The 26,865-nt window shown below is 43.4% G+C and overlaps 1 protein-coding gene across 1 annotated transcript in view; it reads left to right on the top strand.

Moving 5' to 3' along the window:
- txnrd3 (thioredoxin reductase 3) overlaps positions 1–26,865 on the top strand; it is a 46,822-nt gene extending 19,957 nt beyond the window's left edge. The window contains exons 11-17 of the mRNA XM_033036963.1: positions 71–163; positions 3,360–3,436; positions 17,380–17,536; positions 19,637–19,744; positions 22,237–22,332; positions 24,754–24,888; positions 25,482–26,865. Coding sequence (XP_032892854.1) covers positions 71–163; positions 3,360–3,436; positions 17,380–17,536; positions 19,637–19,744; positions 22,237–22,332; positions 24,754–24,888; positions 25,482–25,547 — 732 coding nt within the window. The 3' untranslated portion in view covers positions 25,548–26,865. The remainder of the gene's footprint in view (positions 1–70; positions 164–3,359; positions 3,437–17,379; positions 17,537–19,636; positions 19,745–22,236; positions 22,333–24,753; positions 24,889–25,481) is intronic.

Genomic DNA, 26,865 nt, shown 5'->3' with positions numbered 1-26,865 from the left:
TACTCATGCCATTTTCACATTTACGTAAAGCTTCCTCAAACCTCAATTCGCTGCACAATTGTCTTTTCAGATTGAAGAGCTGGAAGCTGGAACCCCTGGAAGAATCAAAGTAACTGCAAAGTCCACATCTAGTAGAGAGGTTATTACTGGAGAATACAATACTGTGAGTATGGTGCTGCATAATTAAAAAATAGTTCTTGAATTATGGATATTGAAGCACCACACTAATATTTAATCTTACCCTTGAAGAATTGAATTTTACATAAATGCTGATCGTTAGGTACTTTATCCACCTCTGGAGAGCCCCAAACACCTAGCCATTCCTGTTTTGAGATGTCAGCCTCTGTGTAGCCATATTGAGGAAATGAGTTTAAGACGCACCCTGTCTACAGCTTTCAAGGGAGCTAATTTTACCTTCCACAGTTAAAGATTGAGAGTCCAGTTGTGTATGTTATGTTCTCTGTTTGGGATTAATGAAACAGAGAGAGAGAGAGAGAGAGAGAGAGAGATGATGGCAGCTCAGGAATTCTTCATGTTTTCCGATTTTTTTCAATAATGCAAATTGGGATTGTACTGCCACTGCTTGTGTGCAGTGATATTTTTAATAATGTGAAAGTAGTCTGCAACTGTTCAATTGTATAAAATGGGGAAAGAATGAAACTGAGACTATCTTGGTGTGCAGAAATTGTTTTAAAGATGGTTCTTATTTACTCATTGAGCTTTTAATTTGTGAATAACACCCGCTGAGTTTCTCCAGCATTTAAAAGCTTGGGTAGTTTACACCCCAGCAGTATGAGCATTGACCTCCAATTTCAGGTAGTCCTTGCTTTCTCCCTCCTTCCCCTCCCCTATCACCTCCCCTCCCCCCCCCCCCCCCCCCCCCCCCAACATCAGTCTGAAGAAGGGTCTCGACCCGAAACGTTGCCTATTCCTTCGCTCCATAGATGCTGCCTCACCCGCTGAGTTTCTGCAGCATTTTTGTCTACCTCAGATCAATGAATAATCATGGAAATTTGATACTTTTTGCAAAGAATGATAAATTTGCATTGGCAAAGAAGATGGTGTGGCAGCTTAAAAGCAAGTAGTTCAATATATTCAAAATGATATACTAAATGATTTGGCACTATTGCTTAATCATAAAGTACGTGGGACGATCTGTCATGGTTGTTCAATAAATCTAATGCTTTGTTGGTAACGGAGATAATGATGTGGATTGAGTCGGGAGGCCAAACTGACTTTGTGGCTATAAATCCCAGAGCAATGTAGAGTATAGAAGCAGGTCTTTTGACCCACTGAGTTAATGCCGACCATTGTGCTTATCTGTACAAATACTACAACTGTCATGCATCTCTGCCCCCTCACCCAAGTCACCCTGCAGCCTCGTAGCATCCTCCTCGCAGCTCACATTGCCACCCAGCTTTATATCATCTGCAAACTTTACATTTAATTCCCTTGTCTAAATTGTTGCTATTCCATGTCTTCTAACCTTCTGGGCCAGCCTACCATGCGGAATCTTGTTCAAATCTATATTTATCACCTTGCCCTCATCAATCATCTTGGTCAGATCTTTTAAAAAAAAAACTGGATCAGCTTTGAGACTTAATTTCTTATTCTCAACGTCAACCTGTCTATCCCTATTCAGTCCATGCCTTTCAAAATGCAAACAAATCTAGACCCTCAGAATCTCTTCATTAACTTTCTCCCACTGAAGTAGGGTTTACTAGCCTGTAGTTCCTTGGCTTATCCCTGCTGCCTTCTTAAATAAAGTCCCAAGATTAGCTATGCGCCAATCTTCTGGTACTTAGCCTACGGCTGAGATCAATACAAAGATCTCTGTCAAGGCTTCAGCAATTTCCTCTTTTCCCTTATATCCTAGGGTTCACCTGGTCAGACCTTGGGGATTTGTCCACTTTTATACATTTCAGTGCTTCCAACAACACCTTTTAATATTGAGATGCTCCTGGAAATTGCTGTGGCCTCCCAGCTTCACCAATTCTCCCTGATCAATTTGTCCCTACCCACCCAAACCACCCCTCCCCTGGTACTTTCCCTTATAACCGCAGGAAATGCTACACTTGTCGCTTTACCTCCTCCCCCCTCGACTCCATCCAAGGACCCAAGCAGTCTTTCCAGGTAAGACAGTTCACCTGCATCCGCTGTTCCAGGTGTCAACTGCTCTACATCGGTGAGACCAAGCGCAGGCTTGGCGATCGCTTCGCCCAACACCTCCGCTCGGTTCACATTAACCAACCTGATCTCCCGGTGGCTCAGCACTTCAACTCCCCCTCCCATTCTGAATCTGGCCTTTCTGTCCTGGGCTGCCTCCATGGCCAGAGTGAGTCCCATCGCAAACTGGAGGAGCAGCACCTCATATTTTGCTTGGGTAGTTTACACCCCAGCAGTATGAACATTGACCTCCAATTTCAGGTAGTCCTTGCTTTCTCCCTCCTTCCCCTCCCCTTCCCAGCTCTCCCACAGCCTACTGACCACCAGGGGCACCGGGGAGATGGCCAGCCCTGCCGGCAGTCTGTTTATTTATTCACCTTTTTGTTATTTTTATCGTCTGTTTAAAGTTTATTTTTATGTTCTTTGGTTTGTTTTATGTGGGGGGAGGGGGGGATCGGGGGAAACTTTTTTTCAAGTTCTTACCTGCCCGGAGATGTGATCAATTTTCGGATCACATTCTCCGGGCTACAATCGCTGGAGCTGGGAGCCGCCTCAGACAGTCATGAGCCCCATTGCAGGGCGCGGACATAACATCGGAGCGGATCCCTTGCCTGGGATATCTCCCACCGCGACCTGTGGACTTGCCATCTAGGACTCGCAGTCTCGGGAGAGGCTAGTTGGGAGCTCCAATGCCGCAGAAGGTTCGTCCAGCCCCGATGCGAGGTTCGATCATCCAGCGCGGGGGAGCTGAACGCCTCGACACGGAGGGCTTGAACGCCGCCGGCTACGGGAGCCAAGATCGTCCCGTCAACGGAGGGCTCGAGGCCCCTGACCGAAGAAGAACAAAAGGATAGACTTGAACTTTATTTCGCCTTCCATCACAGTGAGGAATGTGTAGGAGTCACTGTGGTAGATGTTCATGTTAAAATGTGTTTTTTGAGTCTGTTGCGTTTAATTGTATTACTGACCTGGTCAGTGATATTCCTCGTATGTTGCAAAACATACCTGGCGAATAAAATCTTCTTCCCACCCCCCCCACCCCCACATCAGTCTGAAGACGGGTCTCGACCCGAAACGTCGCCTATTCCTTCGCTCCATAGATGCTGCCTCACACGCTGAATTTCTACAGCATTTTTGTCTAGCTTCCATGTGAGGTCTTTTAATAATTAACAAAGAATGACTTTCTTCTTTAGGTAATAATTGCGGTGGGTCGTGAAGCTTGCACCAAACGCATTGGCCTAGAGAAAGTTGGTGTTACTCTCAATGACAAGTAAGATTTTTAAATTTCATAAAAATAATTGGTTTGTCCTCATCCTCATTTAATAGATATAGTATGAAATTATGTGTCAAGGGTAATTTTCCTTCCAACCCACTCTGCTCAAAAAGAATATTTTGCTAACAATTCTGCATCTTACTTTCTGTTTTGTTTATTTTATGAATAATGACTACCAGAAGTGATCCTGGATGATTCCCGGTGTCTGTAACATCGGGATTCCAGTAGAATTCTGGCCTTTTATTGCTGCATTGATGTAATGCTGAGAACTATATTCTGCACTGTGTATCTTCACTTTGTTCTACCTATTGTAGTTGAGTTTTTCTTGATTGTGTTGATGTATAGTATTTGATTTGATTACGTAGCAGGGAAAGCAAAGTCCCTTGGAACACATGACAATAAACCTTAGTTTGATTTTTTTAAATGATCTGAATAGAATGTCTATGGTCCATTGCCATTTACATTTTGTTTTGCATGGAACACTTGATCCAATTCTGGAGACCCTCTATCACAGGCAAGATTACTTGACTACGATAAAAAAAGTTAAACAGCATTATTTCTCCACCTCCTTTTCTGGCAGCATATTCCTGATAGGAACCACTATAATAAATTCCCCTCAAATCCCATTTAAAACTCCTTTCTCACACCCTAAACCTACTCTTGTGTATAGGTCCCTACACCTCCACTCTGTCCAGGGACCCTGACAGTCCTTTCGGGTTAGGCAGAGGCTCACCAACACTACATTTCGAGTTCCAGAATATACTGTACCAAGTAAAAGCAAGTCTAACCCCTCATAATTTTGTGCAGTGATTTGAGAATTAAAGTATGAGAGGACATTTACAGATTCCAACTTTAGTACATTTGATAATGATAAAATATTATTTTAGGTTTAAGTATAGACCAAGAGTAACTAAACTATTGATATACAAATGTTTCATTATTTATGCCAGCATTGTATTATTATAAATCATTGGAACAATGCCCGTGTACAGGATAATATTTACACAGAAAAAAATATCAGTTACTTGTAAGCAGATAAGTTGCATTCCACAGTAAGACAAATAATGAATTAGTCATCCAGCTGGCAAACATCTAAGATATTCTATAATTATATGGTCCTAGAGTGATACAGTGTGGAAACAGGCCCTTCAGCCCAGCTTGCTCACACCGGCCAACATGTCCCAACTACACTAATCCCACCTGCCTGCGCTTGGTCCATATCCCTCCAAACTTGGCCTATCCATGTACCTGTCCAACTGTTTCTTAAACATTGGGATAGTCCCAGCCTCAACTACCTCCTCTGGCAGCTTGTTCCATACATCCACCACCCTTTGTGTGAAAATGTTACCCCTCAGATTCCTGTTAAAACTTTTCCCCTTCACTTTGTACCTATGTCCTGTGGTCCTAGATTGCCCTATTCTGGGCAAGAGATTATGTGTATCTACCCGATCTATTCCTCTACACTATAAGATCACCCCTCATCATCCTGCAATCCAAGGAATAGACACCCAGCCTACTCATCCTCCCCCGGTAGCTCAGACCCTCTAGTCCTGGTAACATCCTCGCAAATCTTCTCTGAACCCTTTCAAGCTTGACAATATCTTTCCTATGACGCTGCCCAGAACTGAACACAATATTCTAAATATGGTCTCACCAACTGTTACAAGGGAGCAGGTTGAAGGATCTGACTAGTAGATCAGAAAAAGGCTGAATCGTCTGTTTAGTTATAAATCAGTTTTATTGGCAAGAGAGAACAAAAACAATACTTGTCCTGATATGCGCGGGGTCCCGTTTACAGCAGCACACCTGTCTCTGCCTCAGTCCGCGGCGCTAACCGCGACTCAGCCCGTCGGTGAACCCCTCTTGTACATGAACACATCAGATCTATTGGCAAGAGAGAGAACAAAAAGAATACTTGCCATGGTATGTGCAGGGTCTGTTTTACAGCAACAAACCTTTCTCTGTCTCTCTCGTTTTCTCTCTTTTTCTCTCCTCTGCCCGCGGTGCTGATCACGACACAGCCCGTCGGTGAACCCCTCTCGTACATAAACTAATTTATGGCTACTGGCATCTGCCTTTATTCAGGTAAGAAATCAGCTGTTGAAATAGCCGCCGGTAAGTCCTGGCCAATAACGCTGCTCCGAAATTCAAACTATAACGAATGGCATCCTAGCGAGGCCACACCGCCCAACTTTGGGAACAAAGCCCAATCGTCAGCCAACTGGCATGTAAAGCAAAACATACAGCGCTGCCAGTTTGGCACACAAAGGTTTAAACGGAGTGCTGTCGGCTGCAGCGCTATGGGTTCTAAAATAGTGCTACTGGCCGCAGCGCTATGGGTCACAGACTGTTGGGGCAAAATTCCCACATAACATTCCACCCCTCGAAAATGTCTGGTTACCGTCACATCCAGCCCACAGACTGCAGTAAAGTCCACGCTGTTGTGATGCCAAACCGCACATACAACGTCGTAATATGATGGCCAACAAGATTGTCCCGATTGTCAGTACCCAGTGCACCACTGTTGTCCACCAGCCTCCAAACATCCTGAAAGGCCACCATCCTCAGTTCAGTTCAGTTTTATTTGTCATATGTAGGTTAACACAGGGTCAACGGTACAATGAAATGTGTTGTCGTGGTATTGTTCTCCGAATCTTCTCTACGGCTTACTTGATGTGGTCAGCGAGGTTGATGATGTTCTCTTTTACCCCGCTCAGGAACAAACCAGTCACTGAGTCTGTATGACCATGCATGGTATAAATTAACTTGTTTTGTCGGAGATCCCAAACCGTAAAATACCGTCATCAATGCCACCAGAGATAATTTGATCGTTTGTGTCATTAAACGTTGCTGTCAGCACTTGGTACGCGTTTTGAAACGTATGGATTGCAGCTTTCTGCCAAATGTCCCATAGCTTCACTGCTTTGTTGTTGCTTCCTGTACAGACCAACTGTAGTTTCTGTTAATCCATAGTCAGGATTAAACCCGGGTGCAAGCGCTGTTGAATTGCTACTGGAGTTAGATAATGTAGAACAAGGGCGAACAGGTGATCTCACTACCGTCCCCGTCCCCTCCTGAGTCTCCCATCCCTGTCCGGGGACTGCCGGAGATATCCGGGGTGACGGGACACTGGCTTAAAGCCAGCGCTAACTGTAGCTCAACTCTGCTCCAACTCCCGAGGAACTCGTTCCCCGATGGGCTGGGGACCGTCAGCTGCACCTCTCGCCTTATCCAGTGGCTATCGGCTAACCCCCTTGGTGCCGGCGAAAGCCAAGCATCAGTCATCAACGAGGATATACACAAAATGCTGCAGTAACTCAGCGGGTCAGGCAACATCTCTAGAGAAGGGTCTCGACCCGAAATGTCACCTATTCCTTCTCTCCAGAGATGCCGCATGTCCTGCTGAGTTACTCCAGCACGGTGTGTCTACCTTCAGTGTAAACCAGTATCTGCAGTTTCTTCCTACAGAGCGATCCCAGGCTAGGATTGGGGGCAACTGTGTGATTCTGACTTCTTTCTAAAAGGGGGCTCTTAGACTGCAGTATTGAAGAATGTTGCACACTAATGGGTCGATAGACAAAGGGAATGTCTGAGCCGATGAAAGGTTATCAATATTAAATACTTGTTTCCTCTTAAAAATCCTGCCAAACTTATTGAGAAACTGCAGATGCTGGTTTAAACCAAAGATAGAGACAAAAAGCTGGAGTAACTCAGCCGGTAACGTGGCCTGTTTCCTTTATCATCGTTACTTTTTTGCACATTTTATTGTTTGTTCTTCATCTCTCTACATCATCATCTATATCTCTCATTTCCCTTATCCTTAACCAGTCTGAAGAAGGGTCTCGTACCGAAACGTCACCCATTCCTTCTCTCTGGAGATGCTGCCTATCCTGCTGAGTTACTCCAGCTTTTTGTGTCCAGTATGTTCTGATTATTTCTTCTGCATTAATAATTCACTTTTGAAGAGAGTAAAAGGGCTCTGTCCTCCAGTACTTTGTTAGAACGACCGTCACCATTGTTTCCTTGTAAAGTGTTCGAGGAGATGTCTTGTCATGTTGATCCAGCTATTTCTATGCGTTGAGCAAGGAATACAGTTGAAGTTGCAGCCAGATGTAAACTGTGGCTCCCATCACTCCGCAACAAACATAGCCAATCCCTCCTGGATTCTTGATTAGTAAGGGTATCAAGGGTTATGGGGAGAAGGCAGAAAGAATGGGGTTGAGACAGAAAGATAGATCAGCCTTGCTTGAATGGCAGAGGAGACTCAATGAGCTGAATGGCCTAATTCTATTTCTATGGCTTCTGAACATGATCCTGTAGATTTAATTATAACCATATAACCATATAACAATTACAGCACGGAAACAGGCCATCTCGACCCTTCTAGTCCCTGCCGAACACATAATCTCCCCTAGTCCCATATACCTGCGCTCAGACCATAACCCTCCATTCCTTTCCCATCCATATAACTATCCAATTTATTTTTAAATGATAAAAACGAACCTGCCTCCACCACCTTCACTGGAAGCTCATTCCACACAGCTACCACTCTCTGAGTAAAGAGGTTCCCCCTCATGTTACCCCTAAACTTCAGTCCCTTAATTCTCAAGTCATGTCCCCTTGTTTGAATCTTCCCTACTCTCAGTGGGAAAAGCTTTTCCACGTCAACTCTGTCTATCCCTCTCATCATTTTAAAAACCTCTATCAAGTCCCCCCTTAACCTTCTGCGCTCCAAAGAATAAAGCCCTAACTTGTTCAACCTTTCTCTGTAACTTAGTTGCTGAAACCCAGGCAACATTCTAGTAAATCTCCTCTGTACTCTCTCTATTTTGTTGACATCCTTCCTATAATTAGGCGACCAAAATTGTACACCATACTCCAGAATTGGCCTCACCAATGCCTTGTACAATTTTAACATTACATCCCAACTTCTATACTCAATGCTCTGATTTATAAAGGCCAGCACACCAAAAGCTTTCTTTACCACCCTATCTACATGAGATTCCACTTTCAGGGAACTGTGCACAGTTATTCCCAGATCCCTCTGTTCACCTACATTCTTCAATTCCCTACCATTTACCATGTACGTCCTATTTTGATTTGTCCTGCCAAGATGTAGCACCTCACACTTATCAGCATTAAACTCCATCTGCCATCTTTCAGCCCACTCTTCCAACTGGCATAAATCTCTCTGTAGACTTTGAAACTCTACTTCATTACCCGCAACCCCACCTATCTTAGTATCATCTGCATACTTACTAATCCAATTTACCACGCCATCGTCCAGATCATTGATGTACATGACAAACAACAGTGGACCCAACACAGATCCCTGTGGCACCCCACTCGTCACTGGCCTCCAACCTGACAAACAACCATCCACCATTACTCTCTGGCATCTCCCATTCAGCCACTGTTGAATCCATCTTGCTACTCCACCATTAAAACCCAACCATTGAACCTTCTTAACCAACCTTCCATGAGGAACCTTGTCAAAGGCCTTACTGAAGTCCATATACACAACATCCACTGCTTTACCCTCATCAATTTCCCGAGTAACATCTTCAAAAAATTCAAGAAGATTAGTTAAACATGACCTTCCAGGCACAAATCCATGTTGACTGTTCCTAATCAGACCCTGTTTATCCAGATGCTTATATATATTATCTCTAAGTATTCTTTCCATTAATTTGCCCACCACTGACGTCAAACTAACAGGTCTATAATTGCTAGGTTTACTCTTAGACCCCTTTTTAAACAATGGAACAACATGCGCAGTACGCCAATCCTCCGGCACTATTCCCGTTTCTAATGACATTTGAAATATTTCTGCCATAGCCCCTGCTATTTCTACACTAACTTCCCTCAATGTCCTAGGGAATATCCTGTCCGGACCTGGAGACTTATCCACTTTTATATTTCTCAAAAGTGTCAGTACTTCCTCTTCTTTGATCCTCATAGTTTCCATAGCTACTCTACTTGTTTCCCTTACCTCACATAATTCAATATCCTTCTCCTTGGTGAATACCGAAGAAAAGAAACTGTTCAATATCTCCCCCATCTCTTTTGGCTCTGCAGATAGTTGGCCACTCTGACTCTCTAATGGACCAATTTTATCCCTCGTTATCCTTTTGCTATTAATATAGCGGTAGAAACCCTTCGGATTTACTTTTACCTTACTTGCCAAAGCAACCTCATATCTTCTTTTAGCTTTTCTAATTTCTTTCTTAAGATTCTTTTTACATTCTTTATACTCCTCAAGCACCTCATTTACTCCATGCTGCCTATAACTATTGTAGGTCTCCCTCTTTTTCCGAACCAAGTGTCCAATTTCCCTTGAAAACCATGGCTCTTTACAATTTTTACGATTTCCTTTCAACGGAACAGGGACATAAAGATTCTGTACTCTTAAAATTTCACCTTTAAATGTACTCCATTTCTCTTCCACATCTTTCCCATAAAACAAACTGTCCCAATTTACTCCTTTTAAATCCTTTCGCATCTCCTCAAAGTTAGCCTTTCTCCAATCAAAAATCTCAACCCTAGGTCCAGTTTTGTCCCTCTCCATAATTATATTGAAACTAATGGTATTGTGATCACTGGACCCGAACTGTTCCCCAACGCATACCTCTGCCACCTGACCCATCTAATTTCCTAACAGGAGGTCCAGTACCGCCCCTTCTCTAGTAGGTACTTCTATGTATTGTTGCAAAAAACTATCCTGCACACATTTTACAAACTCCAACCCATCCAGCCCATTTACAGAATGTGTTTCCCAGTCTATGTGTGGAAAATTGAAATCTCCCACAATCACTACCTTGTGCTTACTACTAATATCTGCAATCTCCTTACATATTTGCTCTTCCAATTCTCGCTCCCCATTTGGTGGTCTATAATACACCCCTATAAGTGTTGCTACCCCTTTCCCATTTCTCAGTTCCACCCAAATAGCCTCCCTAGACGAGCCCTCTAATCTATCCTGCCAAAGCACTGCTGTAATATCTTCCCTGATAAGTAATGCAACACCTCCACCTCTTGCCCCTCCAATTCTATCACACCTGAAGCAATGAAATCCTGGAATATTTAGTTTCCAATCACAGCCCTCCTGCAACCATGTTTCACTGATCGCCACAACATCATACTTCCAGGTGTCAATCCAGGCTCTAAGTTCATCCACTTTTCTTACAATGCTCCTAGCATTAAAATATACACATTAAAGAAACCCACCCTCTCTTATTCTCTGATTATTTTCTTTTTCTTCTCTCTCCCCTACATTCTGGGTCAGAGTGCTACCATTCTCTGCCCCCTGCTTCACACACTGACTGCTAGCTTTCCCAATTTGAGTCCCTCCCCCCAACCATACTAGTTTAAAGTCTCCCCAGTAGCCTTTGCAAATCTCCCCGCCAGGATATTGGTCCCCCTTGAGTTCAAGTGCAACCCGTCCTTTCTGTACAGGTCGCACCTTCCCCAAAAGAGGTCCCAATGATCCAGAAACTTGAATCCATACCCACTGCACCAGTCTCTCATCCACGCATTTATCCTCCACCTCGCTCCATTCCTACTCTCACTGTCGCGTGGCACAGGCAGTAATCCTGAGATTGTTACCTTTCCAGTCTTTCTCCTTAACTCTCTACCTAACTCCCTAAATTCTTCTTTCAGGACCTCTTCTCTTTTTTTACCTATGTCGTTGGTACCTATATGCACCACAACCTCAGGCTCCTCTCCCTCCCATTTCAGGATTTCTTGGACACGTTCAGACACATCCCTGACCCTGGCACCAGGGAGGCAAACTACCATCCGGGTCTCCTGTCTGCGTCCACAGAATCGCCTATCCGACCCCCTGACTATAGAGTCCCCTATTACAATTGCCCTCCTCTTGTTTTCCTTACCCTTCTGAGCAACAGGAACGGTCTCTGTGCCAGAGGCCCGGCCGCTGTCGCTGCCCCCAGGTAGGCTGTCTCCCCCACCCTTACTCAAACACGAGTACTTATTTTCATTGTGCAGGAAATTGTGATGGGTCTGATGTAATTGTGCTGACTTTCTTTCATTATTCCCTTCTTTTAAAAAAAATGGGCAAACAAACGCTTGAATCGATAAACCGGATGCATTTCCAACGATGTAGGGTATTAACAGGGCTTATTTCTTCTACAAAAAGGTACCAAATTCACAATTTAAAAAATATGTGTCCTTTGGCTGGAAAACACCTTGAAGGCGTCTAACATTTTTAGAGGTGCCGGTGTGACATAATATCAGAGACTCGCATAAAAAGCACTGGGTCTAACTAAACCATCATCATTTCTGATCTTTTTTCATGCTTTTTTTCCTATTTCCATTTTCACTGGATTTCCATTATCACTGCAATGTTAAACTGTGATATTCTCCCTTAGTAATGGATCTCTTAAGTTGGAATGACTCATGCCAAAATCTTCCACACTGTATTTGGATATTTTCTTGATAACATTGCTGTGCTTTTGGCAGAGGTGTTGTGAGGGAATGAATTGGCAGTTTTTAACTTGAACACAATCCAACTTGTACTGGAAAAACATCCAGCTGGAAGGGTGAAGTTTGTTTGTGGGACTTGCACGTGGAGATCAATGTCTTCCCTTGGGCCCAGCTGGCTTTTTCCTGCACAATTAAAGCTTCTCCTGCAGCTGTTTCAAATCCGACGAGGTGTGCTGCTGGTGGTTTACAGCCTGGCGGTGTTCCAGTTATTGCTGCTTAAGTTGCTTAATCTGCAGAACGCTTAGTTTTGGGATAACTGCCAAGAATTGTGCAGGTCTGTGTCTGCCTCGTAGTATCATCTGAACTAATTTAACATGGTGGTTACGGGTCATTCCTGAACCTAATGACATCATATTGTTCTAATGCTACATACTGGCACCCAACATGTGCCAAGTCTGAAGAAGGGTTTCGACCCGAAACGTTGCCTATTTCCTTCGCTCCATAGATGCTGCCTCGCCCTGAGTTTCTCCAGCATTTTTGTCTACCTTCGATTTTCCAGCATCTGCAGTTCCTTCTTAAACATAGTTCACAAACAGATGAGTTTGGGGTGAGGCAGCTGGTAGAACCGCTGCCTCACAGTGCCAAAGACCTGGGTTCGATCCTGGTACTGTCTGTGGAGTTTACATGTTCCCTCTGTGACCGCTTGGGTTTCCTCTGATTGCTCCCATTTATTCCCACATCCTAAAGACATGTGGGTTTGCGAGGTTAATTGGCTCTCTGTAAATTGTCCCCTTGTGTGTAGGAAGTGGATTAGATAACGTGGAACTAGTGTGTGAATGAGTGATTGATGGTTGGCGTGACCTCTGTGCTGTATTCTTACAATCAATTTCCCAATTGAAAGTTATGGGTCTGATGTCATGGATCAAAGGTGCCATGACCGTAGAAACCTCAGGAGAAATGGAAAAGAAAATGAGGGCAAAAGGCAAATGCAAATAGGCTAGTAGGTGATATGACGGAGAACCCTAACACTTATATACATCTGTGAGTTATGAGGGAGGTTGAGGTAATTGTGGACTAGAAAAGAGAATTCCACATAAAAGCAATGGGCAATGGTGAATATATATTGAGTACATGGTAACAGTTTTTATGGTGGAAGAGTGCAGTGAATTCATTATTTCAATGTAAAGGTGGTGTTTGGGAAGATGGTCAGGATATATAGTGAAAATTGCTGAGGGGGGGAGAGTATGAGAAAGATTGACTGCTTAAAGCAGGTATCACTCAGTCTAGATTGGTGCTCTGGGAGTAGAAATTGTAGATGGGTTGGGTAAAGGAGTGGTGCTAGAGGACTGGAGAGTGACAAATGTGATTCATTTGTTCAGTTGCAAGTGCCTACCTGGCAACTGGAATGTTTGTTGACCTTGTACAAGATGTGTTGCAGTTTGCTCTGTCCCAGTTGCCTGCGCCTGGCCTGTATCCCTCCAAACCTTTCCTAATTTTGTACCTGTCTAAGTGAAGTTTAAATGTTCTATTTGTGCCTGCTTCTTCTGACAGCTTGTTCCATGCTCATGCCACCTTCTGAAAGGTTGCCCCTTGGGTCACTTTTTCCCTTCTCCCACTAAATCTATGGTCTCTAATTTTAGTGTTGTACTTCCGGTGGCGCTGGTGCCAGCAGCCTCCACCTACAGCCCGGTATCTTTTTGTTTTTTTGTTTATTTAGTTATGTAAAAGTGTGTTTTTTTGTGGGTTTTTTGTGTTTTGATGTGGGGGAAGAGGGTACGGTGCGGGGGATACCGTCCTTCAGCCGCTTCCTGGTGAAGACGCGACTATTATTCGAGTCGCGTCCTCGCCCCCCCACCCCCCAGCGGCCTACCTACTGGATTGGTGTGGACTTTCCTGCCGGGATCGACCAGAGCTCCAGGTTCTACCAGGGATCGCCGTCTGGAGCCCGGAGTGCTGGACCTGCGGCACCAACATCATGGAGCTGCGGTTTGCGGAGCTCCCAACGCGGGCGGCGCTGATGGACAGCGCGGGGTCCTGCGACTCTGCCCGGCTCGGCCGCTGCGGACTCGTGGAGCTGCGGACTCGGGAGCTGCGGACTCGGGAGCTGCGGACTCGGGAGCTGCGGACTCGGGAGCTGCGGACTCCGGCTGTGGGAGGCGGCTGATCAGGAGGTCCGGGCCGCTGAGGAGGAGGATGTTCACCGTCGGGGTTCGGCGTCGGCGTTCCACCAGCCCGGCGTGAGGGCCTGAACATCGGCCCGCCCGGGGCGGCGACTGCGGGTGCTAGGAAGGCCTCGACCACGAGTGAACATCTGGGAAGAACGGAGGGGAGGCTGGCTGGACTATGGTGCCTTCCTCACCTTGGTGCCACTGTGTTATGTTGTGTCGTGGAGTTTCAGTGTTTGTGCTTTTTTTTAAAATTCTATTTTATTTTTAATATGTTTTATTATTTATTATTATTTATTTATTTTTATTTTTATTTTTATGATACTGCCTGTAAGGGAAATTCATTTCGTTGTCTCTAACTGAGACAATGACAATAAATTTGAATACAATACAATACAATACAATTTAGACCCCTCAGTCTGGGGAAAATACTGTGTGTCACTCTTTTCTATGCCTCTCATGATTGAATTTACCTTTATACGGTCACCCCTCTGCATCCTACACTCCATGGACAAAGTACACAGGCTATCTAGCCTCTTCTTGCAGCTCAATCGTTCCAGATCTGATTATCCTTGTAAATCTTTTCTACACCCATTGTAGTTTACTGTATGCTGTTCTAGTCACCCAGGCAGCAGGGGGACTAGAACTGTGCACAATATTCCAAATTTGGCCTTATGAACACTTTACACAGCTGTAACATATTCCAATTCCTGTACACATTACCCAGACCAGTGAAGGCATAGAAACATCGAAAATAGGTGCAGGAGTAGGCCATTCGGCCCTTCGAGCCTGCACCGCCATTCAATATGATCATGGCTGATCATCCAACTCGGTATTCTGTACCTGCCTTCTCCCCTTTAGCCACAAGGGCCACATCTAACTCCCCCTTAAATATAGCCCATGAACTGGCCTCAACTACCTTCTGTGGCAGAGAATTCCAGAGGTTCACCACTCTCTGTGTGAAAAATGTTTTTCTCATCTCGGTCCTAAAAGATTTCCCCCTTATCCTTAAACTGTGACCCCTTGTTCTGGACTTCCCCAACATCGGGAACAATCTTCCTGCACCTAGCCTGTCCAACCCCTTAAGAATTTTGTAAGTTTCTATAAGATCCCCCCTCAATCTTCTAAATTCTAGCGAGTACAAGCCGAGTCTATCCAGTCTTTCTTCATATGAAAGTCCTGACATCCCTGGAATCAGTCTGGTGAACCTTCTCTGTACTCCCTCTATGGCAAGAATGTCTTTCCTCAGATTAGGAGACCAAAATTGTACGCAATACTCCAGGTGTGGTCTCACCAATACCCTGTACAACTGCAGTAGAACCTCCCTCCTCCTATACTCAAATCCTTTTGCTATGAATGCTAACATATCATTCCAATTGCCAAGGCAAGCAGACTCTTCCTTTACCACCTATTCACCTGTGTTGCCTCCTTCATGGAACTACGTATCTGCACACTTGGGTGTCTCTGTATTACAATACTCCTTATCTGGATTATACTCCATCAGCCCATTGATGCAGATCCCCTTTTAACCATAAATAATCATCGTTAGTGTCCTCTATACCATCACTTTCGGTGTCATCTGCAAAACATACTGGTCACTTCACCTATATTTACATCCAAAGTGTTAATATAAACTAGACAAAGTGGGCCCTGCTGGGTCCCTGTCACATGGGAGGTCCCAAAGCAACTGTTCCCCCAGGCAATATTCCACCACTCACCCATAGCCCCAACTGTGCAGGTGCGGCTCATTTCCCATCATCCCCAGCACTCTCACGCACCTCTTCACCCTCCCTCTTCTTTCTCCTCTCCTCCTCCCCAATCCCTCCCTCACCTTGCTAAATAAATGATGGGTCTTTGTCTCAAACATTATGGAGGGCATTGTAGATGGATGAGGGGGGATCTTATTGAAACATACAATTATTAAGGTATTAGACAGGCTAGATGCAGGAAAAAAATTCCTGATATTGGGGGAGTCCATAATCAGGGGGTCACAGTTTAAGAATAATAAGGGGTAGGCCATTTAAGACTGAGATGAGGAAACGCTTTTTCACCTAGAGAGTTGTTAATCTGTGGAATTCTCTGTCCTAGAAGGCAGTGGTAGCCAATTCACTGAATGTATTCAAGAGAGTTAGATATAGCTCTTGGGGCTATCAGAATCAAGGGATACGGGCAGAAAGCAGGAACGGGGTACTGATTCTGGATGAGCAGTCATGATCACATTGAACAGTCGGTGCTGGCTTGAAGGGCCGAATGGCTTACTCCTACACCTATTTTCTATGTTTCTATCTATATTTTCTCTCCAGTTACACAATATTCTGCTTAAAAATACATTTCATTCTTTTGTTATTGTTGAGCCTAAATTCAGAAATTCTTCCTGCAGTGGTTCATGGAAAAAGTCAATCAACACCTACCTTCAAGGGCAATTAGAGATGGACTAAATGCTGGCCTTATCAATAATGCCCATGTTCCCCAAATCTTTTATTCGTCGATCATATTAAGATCAAAAATAGTGTAGGAGTTGGCTTATGAACTCCTCAATGTCCTGAACTCCTGATTGCTTAGACTGCAGATGTTGGAGTTTTGAACAAAAAACAAAGCACGGAAGAAGCTTAGGCAGCATCTGTGGAGGGAAATGGACTGACTGATGTTTTGGGTCATGACCCATCACCATTCTGAAGAAGGGTCCCAACACAAAACGTTGCCTGTCCATTTTCCCCCCCCACAAAATATTGCCTGACCCACTCACTTCCAGTTTGTTACTGGCTCCTTGATTGCCTTGCTATGAATGTATCTTGGTGGAGGCGGGATGTAAGCGGGGGTGGGGGCAGGATGGGGAGAAAGTACATGAATGGAAATATAAGAAATCATTAAATTGTAAATATGTTTCCACTGAATGCTCTTGGTTCAAGGAAACTTTTGGAGAATTTGTGAATATAAAAACAGTTTTTGTATACTGACCTTTGCCCAGGAAGTTCCATCTTTTTATTTGTTATGTGGATGTCTGCCTATAATTCTACTGCAGTAAAAAATACAGCGGAAGAACCTGCTGAGAGCATGTGATTTTCTGTTGAGCTTTTCTTTGAACAGTGTTTCTTTCTGACTGCTAATTTATTCAGGGTAATTATTCTTTGCCATATAACTTTAGCAAATGATAGCAAACATTTTGAAAAAATAATTGCAATTTGTTAACTTGTTGTTAAATAAAGTTCTATATCTTAAAATCTCTTTAATTTTGGAATTGAGGAATGAGGATTTTTAAGTATAGTATTTTTATACTTTTGGTTACATCTAATTTTTGAAAGTTTGGTTACATTAAGTTTTAATTTTTGTCAGAAATGGGAAAATCTTGGTGGACAGTGAAGAAAGGACCAATGTGCCATACATTTATGGTATTGGGGATGTTATTGATGGCAAATTGGAACTGACCCCTGTTGCTGTTCAAGCTGGAAAGCTACTGGCACGCAGACTCTACAAGGGTGCTTCACTCAAGGTAAGATGCTGGCTTGATTTGTGATATTCCTGTACTGTCAATGCAGAATCTGCATACTTTACACTGCTGTCCCAATGCTCATTTACCATCCCGTCTCTGAGCTCAATCAGCCTGAGATTCTGAGAGAAAGGAGACATCGACGCAGCGGGTGAATAGCTTCCTCAACCATAAATTTCTGAGGTGGTGAAAGCCTTTTAGGGGAACTCAGTGGCACAGTTGGTAGAGCTGCTGACTCACAGTGCCAGAGATCTGGGTTCGATTCTGACCTTCGATGCTGTCTATGTGGAGTTTGCACGTTCTCCCTGTGACTGTTTCCTTCGGTGGCTCTGCTTTCACCCACTTCCCAAAGATGTGTGGCCTCTGTAAATTGCCCCAAGTATGTAGTGAGTGGATGCAAAAGTGGGATATCATAGAACTAGTGTGAATGGGTGATCGGTCTTGGTGGACCGAAGGGTCTATTTCCACGCTGTATCTTTCAATCAATTTAATTTTTACTCCTCTTGGGACAGAAGGAAAAGCGGGTCAAGAACAGTTCCTTGTCCAATGATACATGGTTGATACTTTGTAAAATCCACAACATTTCACGGAAGTAGATATTGTAATATCAACATTTTGATGATCAATTTTTAGTGAACACTTTTTTTTTAAATGGCATTATGCGAAAGGGAATTGGTGAGGTTTGTGAGGAAATTCAAGAGCATGGGGGTAGATGCTGCCTGTGATGGCAGAGGAACCACTGGTGATGTGTAGGGGTGGGGAGGCAAAGGAGATTCCACTAATACTGGAGGTGCACGACTTTGGACTGTGAATGCAGTGGAACGAATTAAACTTTTCATCTGGCACATTACCAGACTGACATTGGCCTGGGTGAGGCACCAGTGAATTGAGTTAAGGCCCTTGAGCCGCTGTTTGTGGGAGGGGACAGTAGCTGGATGGGGTGAAGCTACCCATTTGACAAGCTCTTTTAAAGTCCAAACAAAATATAAATAGTTAATATATATGCATTATCAGTAAACACTGATAATCCATTGCTCAGAACTTTGGTTTGGCAGTTTTTCCAGACTATTAAATATTTGCTTAACGTTTATTACTGTCATATCTACCGAGGTACCGTGAAAAGTTTTGTTTTGTATGCTATCCAAACACATCAGCTATACCACACAAAATGGTACAATGGTGGTATCACTTAGTGGTATTACACAGTCTGAAGAAGGGTCTCGACCCGAAACATCACCCATTCCTTCTCTCCAGAGATGCTGGCTATCCCGCTGAGTTACGCCAGCATTTTGTCTATCCACACAGATGCAATCAGTTCAAACTCAAGTACAATAGGTAGAGCAAAGGGGAAGATAGAGTGCAGAATATAGTTCTCAACATTGTAGCGCACCAGTTCCAGAGACCAATGTCCTCAGTGGGGTGGAGGTGCATCGGACAATACCCCAGCGTATGAAAGGACTGTTCAGAAGCCTAATAACAGATTGGAAGAAGCTGTTCCTGAGTTGGCGGTGTGCGCTTTCAATGTTCTGTTCCTTGTGCCGGCGGGAGCAAGGAAAATTTCTATGCATAGCCCAACTCTTGATTCACTTTTTTGGGGTGTTACATGGTATAGTAAATATTCCAGTGAAGCAGTTAAGATGAAAGGGAGCATGGAGGCTGAGGGCGTGAGACTGCAGATACTAGAGTCTTGAGTGGGAAAAAAAAGTGCTGGAGGAACTCAGAGGGTCTAGCAATAGCTGTGTACGGAAATGGACAAATGATGTTTCAGGTCTAGACCCTTCTTCAGACTTGGCCCCAGCAAATTGTAGCAAACCGTGGCAAACATTACCTTGTGGGATTTCTAAATATTTTGTTAGATTATTGTAGATATCGGCAAAATTGCAACTTGGACAATGGAATAGTAAAGCACAGGAAGAGGACCTTCGGCCCACTATGACCATGCTGTACATGATGTCAGGTTCACGTAATCTCCTATGCCTGCACATGATCCCTATGTCTTGATTCCATGCATATCCATGTAACTTATATATTGCTCTTACTATTTAACTAGAAATGTACTGAATTGTGGCGTGTAGTGCATGATTTCTGCTTATTCATTTTCAGTGTGACTATATTAATGTATGCACAACTGTCTTTACACCTTTGGAGTATGGATGTTGTGGGCTATCTGAGGAAAACGCTAAAACACTTTATGGAGACGCACATATCGAGGTAGGAACACAGTTCATTTCTGAATTAATTCATTTTCTCATGGGCTCTTGTGTGACAATCTGGGTGTCTTGCTCAATACTGCTAGTTAAAAGATACAAGCCAGTTAAAATTGGAGCCAACATCATATGCCCCTTGCAGCTGTAAATCCTGATCAGTGGGATGTTTGGTTGCACTTCTAACAACGTCATTCAGCTCACATCCAGCTTTGGAACTTTAGCCCAGTGAGCAAGGGCTGACTTTTCAAATGTTTCTAAAAGCAGTCAGTGTATTGTGAAAGCCTATAGCGCTCATCCTTTGTTATGGGATAGCTTTCGGAAAGAAGGTAAGTGGTAATATGCCTGCCTTGTTCTTTAGCTGCTGTATATGGGGTTTCTGAACATATTCCAGGCCACTAATCCTCAGAGTTGATGTGAGGGATACAGCGATGGCGGTTTTAAGCATCAAAAGAAGGTGTTTGGACACTTTGTTTGAAACAATCATAGCTGACACGAGTGGTGCAAATCTTTCCATTTAAGCTGGCAATGCTTGATGCTGAAGATAGACACAAAATGCTGTGGTAACTACGCGTCGGGCCATATCTCTGGAGAAAGGGAATAGGTGATGTTTCAAGTCGTAACCCTTCTTCAGATTGAAAGATAGAGATGGCCAGAACAAAGCGGCTGGCAACAGATGACCTCAGGAAGGGCCGAGTCCATAATGGCCCATTATTGGCTGTGGAATATATGCTAACGACGGAGAATTTCTTCAAAGTAGGCATACCTTGAGGAGCTTGTGCTTTGGAGCACACAAAATAAGTAGGAAGGAACTACAGACGCTGGTTTATACTGAAGCTAGACACAATGCTGGAGTAAAGCAGTGGGTCAGGCAGCTTCCCTGTAGAAAAAGAATAGGTGATGTTTCAGGTTGGAACCTTTCTTCAGACTAAAAGCTAGTGAAGGCCAGAACAAAACGGGGCTGGCAACAGAATACCTCCGCAAGGGTGGATTCCATAATGGCCCAGTTCGATGCTGTTTCAGTTGGTGATTGTAACTGGGTAAGAATATAATTCATAATGTCATGACCTACAGTTGGAAAATATTTGTGTGCCATAGAGCGAATTCATGAAGGTTTTCCAATAATATTCCATCCTGAAATGACCTGTGCTCTGAATTTGCATTGAAAACACTATTGAACAGGAAGGGAATTTAGTTATTGTTTCCTTCTGGCGTTAATTGTAGTACTTTGAGCACCAATGAAATGCAGCCTAGGGCTTGATCTGTTGGACATCTAGCTCAGTATGAATTGTGATGAACTTTTATCTGGTGAAAAAGAGTTAAAATGCATGTGGAATATTTCCTTTTAGTAGTGTGCTGGTGGATATTGTGTGAAAGAGTGTCACCCGTGTTTCCTACGAGTTGTGTGTGCTTGTCAATATACAAGATATCTTTTGTGACATGCTCTTAACTGGTGTTGTACCGTGCCCTCCATAATGGTTGGGACAAAGACACATCATTTATTTATTTGCCTCTGTACTCCACAATTTGAGATTTGTAATAGAAAAAAAATCACATGTGGTTAAAGTGCATATTGTCAGATTTTAATAAAGGCCATTTTTATTAATTTTGGTTTCACCATGTAGAAATTACAGCAATGTTAAATACACAGTCCCCTCATTTCAGGGTACCATAATAATTTTTTTTGGGGGGATTATGTATAAACACAGCTGTAATTTCTACATGGTGAAACCAAAATGCATAAAACTGGCCTTTAATAAAATCTGACAATGTGCACTTTAACCACATGTGATTTTTTTCTATTCCAAATCTCACATTGTGGAGTACAGAGGCAAATAAATAAATGATGGGCCTTTGTACCAAACATTATGGAGGGCACTGTATTCAAATGGTTGGCTAGTCTTGTTAATCTTGTCGGTAATAGAATGTGTGGGGAGATTCTTGACAACAATATGGATTGATGGCACAGGCTGTGTCCCCTGGGGGGAGAAGAGAGAGGAGTTGTGAGAAGAGATCATGCTGACTGCCAGAAAGATTCTCTCGCCCTCCACCTGCAGTGCGGAGTTGTTAGTTTCTTAAACAAATTCCTTGTTTGCAAGAAGCTCACAGAATAAACAGCGTACATGATAATGATAGATACGGCAATGAAGCTGCAGATGTTGGGAGTCTTGAGCAAAACAAAGTGCTGGAGAAACTCCGTGGGTCAGGCAGCATCTGTGGAGGGAATGGATGGGCAACGTTCGGGTCTGGATCAAATGAGTGCACAACAGCAGAATGGTACAATCTGCATAGTGCAAGTAAAGAATAGTTCGATATTATTAGGAAATATGCAAATTTTAACTCTGGATGTAGACATTGTCACTGACCGATAGCGGAATTTTATCTATTGCTGCTTTATGCAAAGTGTGGCATTTAAACAGGTCAGGTATTAAATGCAGAGAAGTTGGAGAATTACTGTTTCCTATTTACATGTCTTCTATCTACTTTTTCACATTTCAGGTGTACCATAGTTTCTTCTTGCCATTAGAATGGACCATAACAGGAAAAGATAAGAATACTTGTTATGGCAAGGTGATTTGCTCAAAGCTGGAAAATGTAAGTCTACCTATAATTGCTTGACATTCTCCAGAATATGTGGGAATTTATGGCATTTGCTTTAGGCTCTTTAAACACATCAATTGCTCCTTTGTTATTCACATGTAGATGCCATAACATTGTTGTTTCGAACCGAATTTAGCAGGAATGCTGCAAGGAGTGGTTTTGTACGAGTTCTGCCAAGATGTATCAACTGCACTATTATTTTGTGGATAATAATTGACTCTCCAGGTATCTCCAAGTCTGAGATTGTAAGGAATAGAAGTAGAATTAGGCCATTCGGACCATCAAATCTACTCAGCCATTCAATCATTGCTGATCTATCTCTCCCTCCTAACCGCATTCTCCTGCCTTCTCCTCAACCTCTGACACCTATACTAATCAAGAATCTATCTCTGCCTTAAAATTATCCACTGACTGCCTCCACAGCCTTCTGTGGCAAAGAATTCCACAGATTCGCCACCCTCTGACTAAATAAATTTCTCCTCATCTCCTTCCTAAAAGAACATCCTTTAATTCTGAGGCTATGACCTCTAGTCCTAGACTCTCCAACTAGTGGAAGCATCCTCTCCACATCCACTCCAGCCAAGCCTTTCACCATTCTGTACGTTTCAATTAGGTCCCCCCTCATTCTTCTAAACTCCAGCGAGTACAGGCCTAGTGCTGACAAATGCTCATCATAGGTTAACCTATTCATTCCTGGTATCATTCTTGTAAACCTCCTCTGGATCCTCTCCAGAGCCAGCACATCCTTCCTCAGATATGGTGCCCAAAATCCTCGCAATATTCCAAATGTGGCCTTACCCGCCTCATAGAGCCGTATAGAGCCTCAACATAACATCCCTGAAAACTAAGAAAGCTAGGACTTTCTGTGTGGTTTCGCCCAATCTGATCCTCATCGACAACCTTTCAACTTAGTTATTGAACTTGGGGCCTTTCACGGAAAAGTTTGGTGGAAGGATCCTGGCTACTTTCTACTTATCTGGTGGCTCAGGGTGTGACGCAGACATTAAATGTGGGAACAGCGCTTGGCCCATCTGTGTTACAGCAGCTATAGGTCTTTTATGAAATTGTGATTAATTGCAAAGTGAACACTAGATATCACCTGGATTAATCTGTGATTTACAGCATTCATGTAAACTAGAACAAAAGATCAGCAAATAGTGCAAATTTAAAATGTCTTCTAATTCTAATTAAGAGTAATCAACTTGGAAATGTTAACTCTTTCCACTAATAAAGCCTAGCACAGTGCGCAGTGGAGCCAGAACCCCAGGTTTGATCCTGACCTCTAGTGCAGTCTATGCAGTTTGCATGTTTTTCCTGTAACTGTGTGGAATTCCTCTGATTTTCTCCCACATCTCAACTGCTGGTTTGTAAGTTAATTGGCCCTTTGTAAATTGACCCTGGTGTGCAGGGGGGTTGGGGGGAATGAGAAAGTGGGATAACATGGAACTAATGAAAATGGAGATCAATGGTTGGCATGGACTTGGTGGCCCAAAGGTGGCCCATATTTTACAGTATTTAAATGTATTGACTTGTGTGTTATCCTATAGCAGTAAGATACTAGTTTTTTTTAATAATGTTTAAGAAGGAATTGCAGATGCTGGAAAATTGAAGGTAGACAATGCTGGAGAAACTCAGTGGGTGAGACAGCATCTATGGAGTGAAGGAAATAGGCCACGTTTTGGGTCGAGACCCTTCAGACTGATGTGAGGGTTGGGGGGGCGGGAAGGAGAAAGGAAGAGGCGGTGACAGTGGGCTGTGGGAGAGCTGGGAAGGGGAGGGAAAGAAGGAGAAAGCAGGGACTTCCTGAAATTGGAGAAGTCAATGTTCATACAGCTGGGGTATAAACTCCCCAAGCAAAATATGAGGTGCTGCTCCTCCAATTTATGGTGGGCCTCACTCTGGCCATGGAGGAGGCCCAGGACAGAAAGGTCGGATTCGGAATGGGAGGGGGAGTTGATAATGTTTAAGAAGGAAACATTTGAGCTGAGCCACCGGGAGATCAGGTTAGTTATTGTGAACCGAGCGGAGGTGTTGGGCGAAACGATCGCCAAGCCTACGCTTTGTCTCATCGATGTAGAGCAGCGGATGCAATATATGAGGTTGGAGGAGGTGCAGGTGAACCTCTGCCGCACATGGAAAGACTGCTTGGGTCCTTGAATGGAGTCAAGGGGGGAGATAAAGCGACAAGTGTAGCATTTCCTGCGGTTGCAAGGGAAAGTGCCAGGAGAGGGGGTGGTTTGGGTGGGAAGGGACGAATCTACCAGGGAGTTACGGAGGGAGCAGTCTCTGCGAAAAGCCAAAAGGGGAGGAGATGGGAAGACGGGATCCAACCACTGGCCACATCTTCCCATCTCCTCCCCTTAAATGTGTCGTGCGTCTTCAGTATGCTCAAATTAGCTTTGCTTCTGGTTACAGAATAAGGTGGTGGGGTTCCATATTCTTGGTCCGAATGCTGGTGAAATCACTCAAGGTTTTGGTGCGGCGATGAAGTGCGGCATGACCAAAGAGCAGCTCAGCAGTGTGATTGGCATTCATCCAACCTGTGCTGAAGTAAGACTTACCACTTCATGCTTTGTTCTTTTTCTTCTACTTTATTCTTTTCCCCGTGTTCTATTCTGCAAAAAAGGGCATTTGGAAAATGGCAGTTCTTAAATTTTCTGGCTGTAGATTTATGGTGCCCATATGCTCATGTTGTGTGAGTGGACTATTTTCATTTAATCATAGGATACAGACATTAGCACGGTTCAAACACAAGATTGGCATTTTCCCAAGTGGAGTCCTTGTTTCTTGCTTAATAATGACATTAAAGCCAAGTGTGTCTGACTAGTGAATCAACTCGGCCCTGACAGCAACTGACCATGAAAAATTCTTGGTACATGCTCAACAATATGTGTGTCCGTTATATTTGGTACCCCCTCAAATAGCCCTCTGGTACTTTTCCATAGAGTCAGACAGCACAGAAACAGGCCCTACAGCCAAACCTGTCGCATACTGAGCAAATTGGCATTCTGGGCCAGTCCCAATTGTGTGCATTTGGCCCATGACTTTCCTATCCATATCTGAATATATATAGGATTAAATTATTAAACTTTTTGCAAGGGATTCTTGATCGTTTTTCAATTTACTAATTGTTTTATTTGTAGGTGTTCACAACTATGGATATAACAAAACGATCAGGTGTGGACATTTCGAAGAAAGGAGGCTGCTGAGGTTAAGCCCTGCTGTTGTAATGCTACTGCCTTGCGTGCATTTGTGCTGCTGTAAGGCCGGCTCAACTTGCATCTTGCTTCCACTCAGGTAAAACCAACACAAACCGCAGCAAGAACCGTGAAACGGCTTTCCTTGCTGCAGTGTCTTGAGTTGTGTCGCAGCAGAGGATCTCACATGCAGCGGGGCATGCAAAGCAACAGCGGGGTAAACCCTGGTTTGAACTTTATCTCCAGTCCTGCTTGGAAGGGCATTGACTCCAAGTGGTGCCTCCATGAAGTTTTGGCTTTTAACCTGTTATCAGGTAGGCCATGACAGATGACTAACAAGCAGAGTCTGGAACCTCTATGTCCATTCAGATGATTGTGCTTCCTTTTCTGTACTAGGTCTAGTACCTAAACTCTCTCGGTGATATTACTGTTTATTGTTCCTTAAATGTGCGTTGGGCTGCTGATGGGGGTGAAATTAATATTTTTCTTTGTATGGTCTAGCATCATTGTACTCTTAAGTTTTTTTTTTAATCAAGAATTTATCTGTAAAAGAATATGCTACGTTTGATTAAACACTCCCATTTTGATATTTTATCAAAAAATATACTGATTATGGTTCAGAAAGCATATGTTTGGTTATTGTGAGGAACTGCCTTGTTTATAACTTACACTTTACTGCTCAAACTTTTGAATCTTAGCAAAGTCTAATGGGCATAAGGAACTTCCGACCAAACTTCCCTGTTTTAAAAAAATGAGTTGGAATGTGTGAATGTAGTAAATTCTTTTTGCAAATAATTTCATTCAAAGCTTGTGTTTCTGCAGAAAATTTCTGTTAAAGTTGATGTCCTCGTTTTTTTGTTTTTTTTTAGTTGAACTGTTGGTCACAACTTGTTTAGTTCTATCTTGAGCTCCTCTCGTAGATTGTTTCTTTTGAAAGAAGGCAGTTTTAAAACTCTTGCTGTAGTCCTCATTGTGACCAATTGAAGTGGCTTTTGATTGTCCGTCAACAATTCCTGTTGGTTTTGTTCACTCGCCCTTTATGCTGATTTTTAATTTTGAACATCTGCATACTGAGGTTGGGTATAAAGCATGCACTATCACATTGTTTGTGGCCTTGTATGTTTGACGGAAAGCACGAAGGTGCTTGGATATTTAATTGGAATGATATTCTATTTGCATTTTTTTTTATCAATGGTGCTTGTCTTATCAGAATTTTTGGTTTACAACGTCTGATGTATCCCGCCTCGAAGCAGCGCCAACTGGAACATTTCTATTGTAAACAAAGTTTGTTATCCAAAGTACATTTAATAAAAATCTATATCAAACTTGA

This window comes from Amblyraja radiata, chromosome 18, assembly GCF_010909765.2.
Source record: "Amblyraja radiata isolate CabotCenter1 chromosome 18, sAmbRad1.1.pri, whole genome shotgun sequence".
NCBI lineage: Eukaryota > Metazoa > Chordata > Chondrichthyes > Rajiformes > Rajidae > Amblyraja > Amblyraja radiata.
This window is presented reverse-complemented; position numbering and strand designations above follow the sequence as displayed.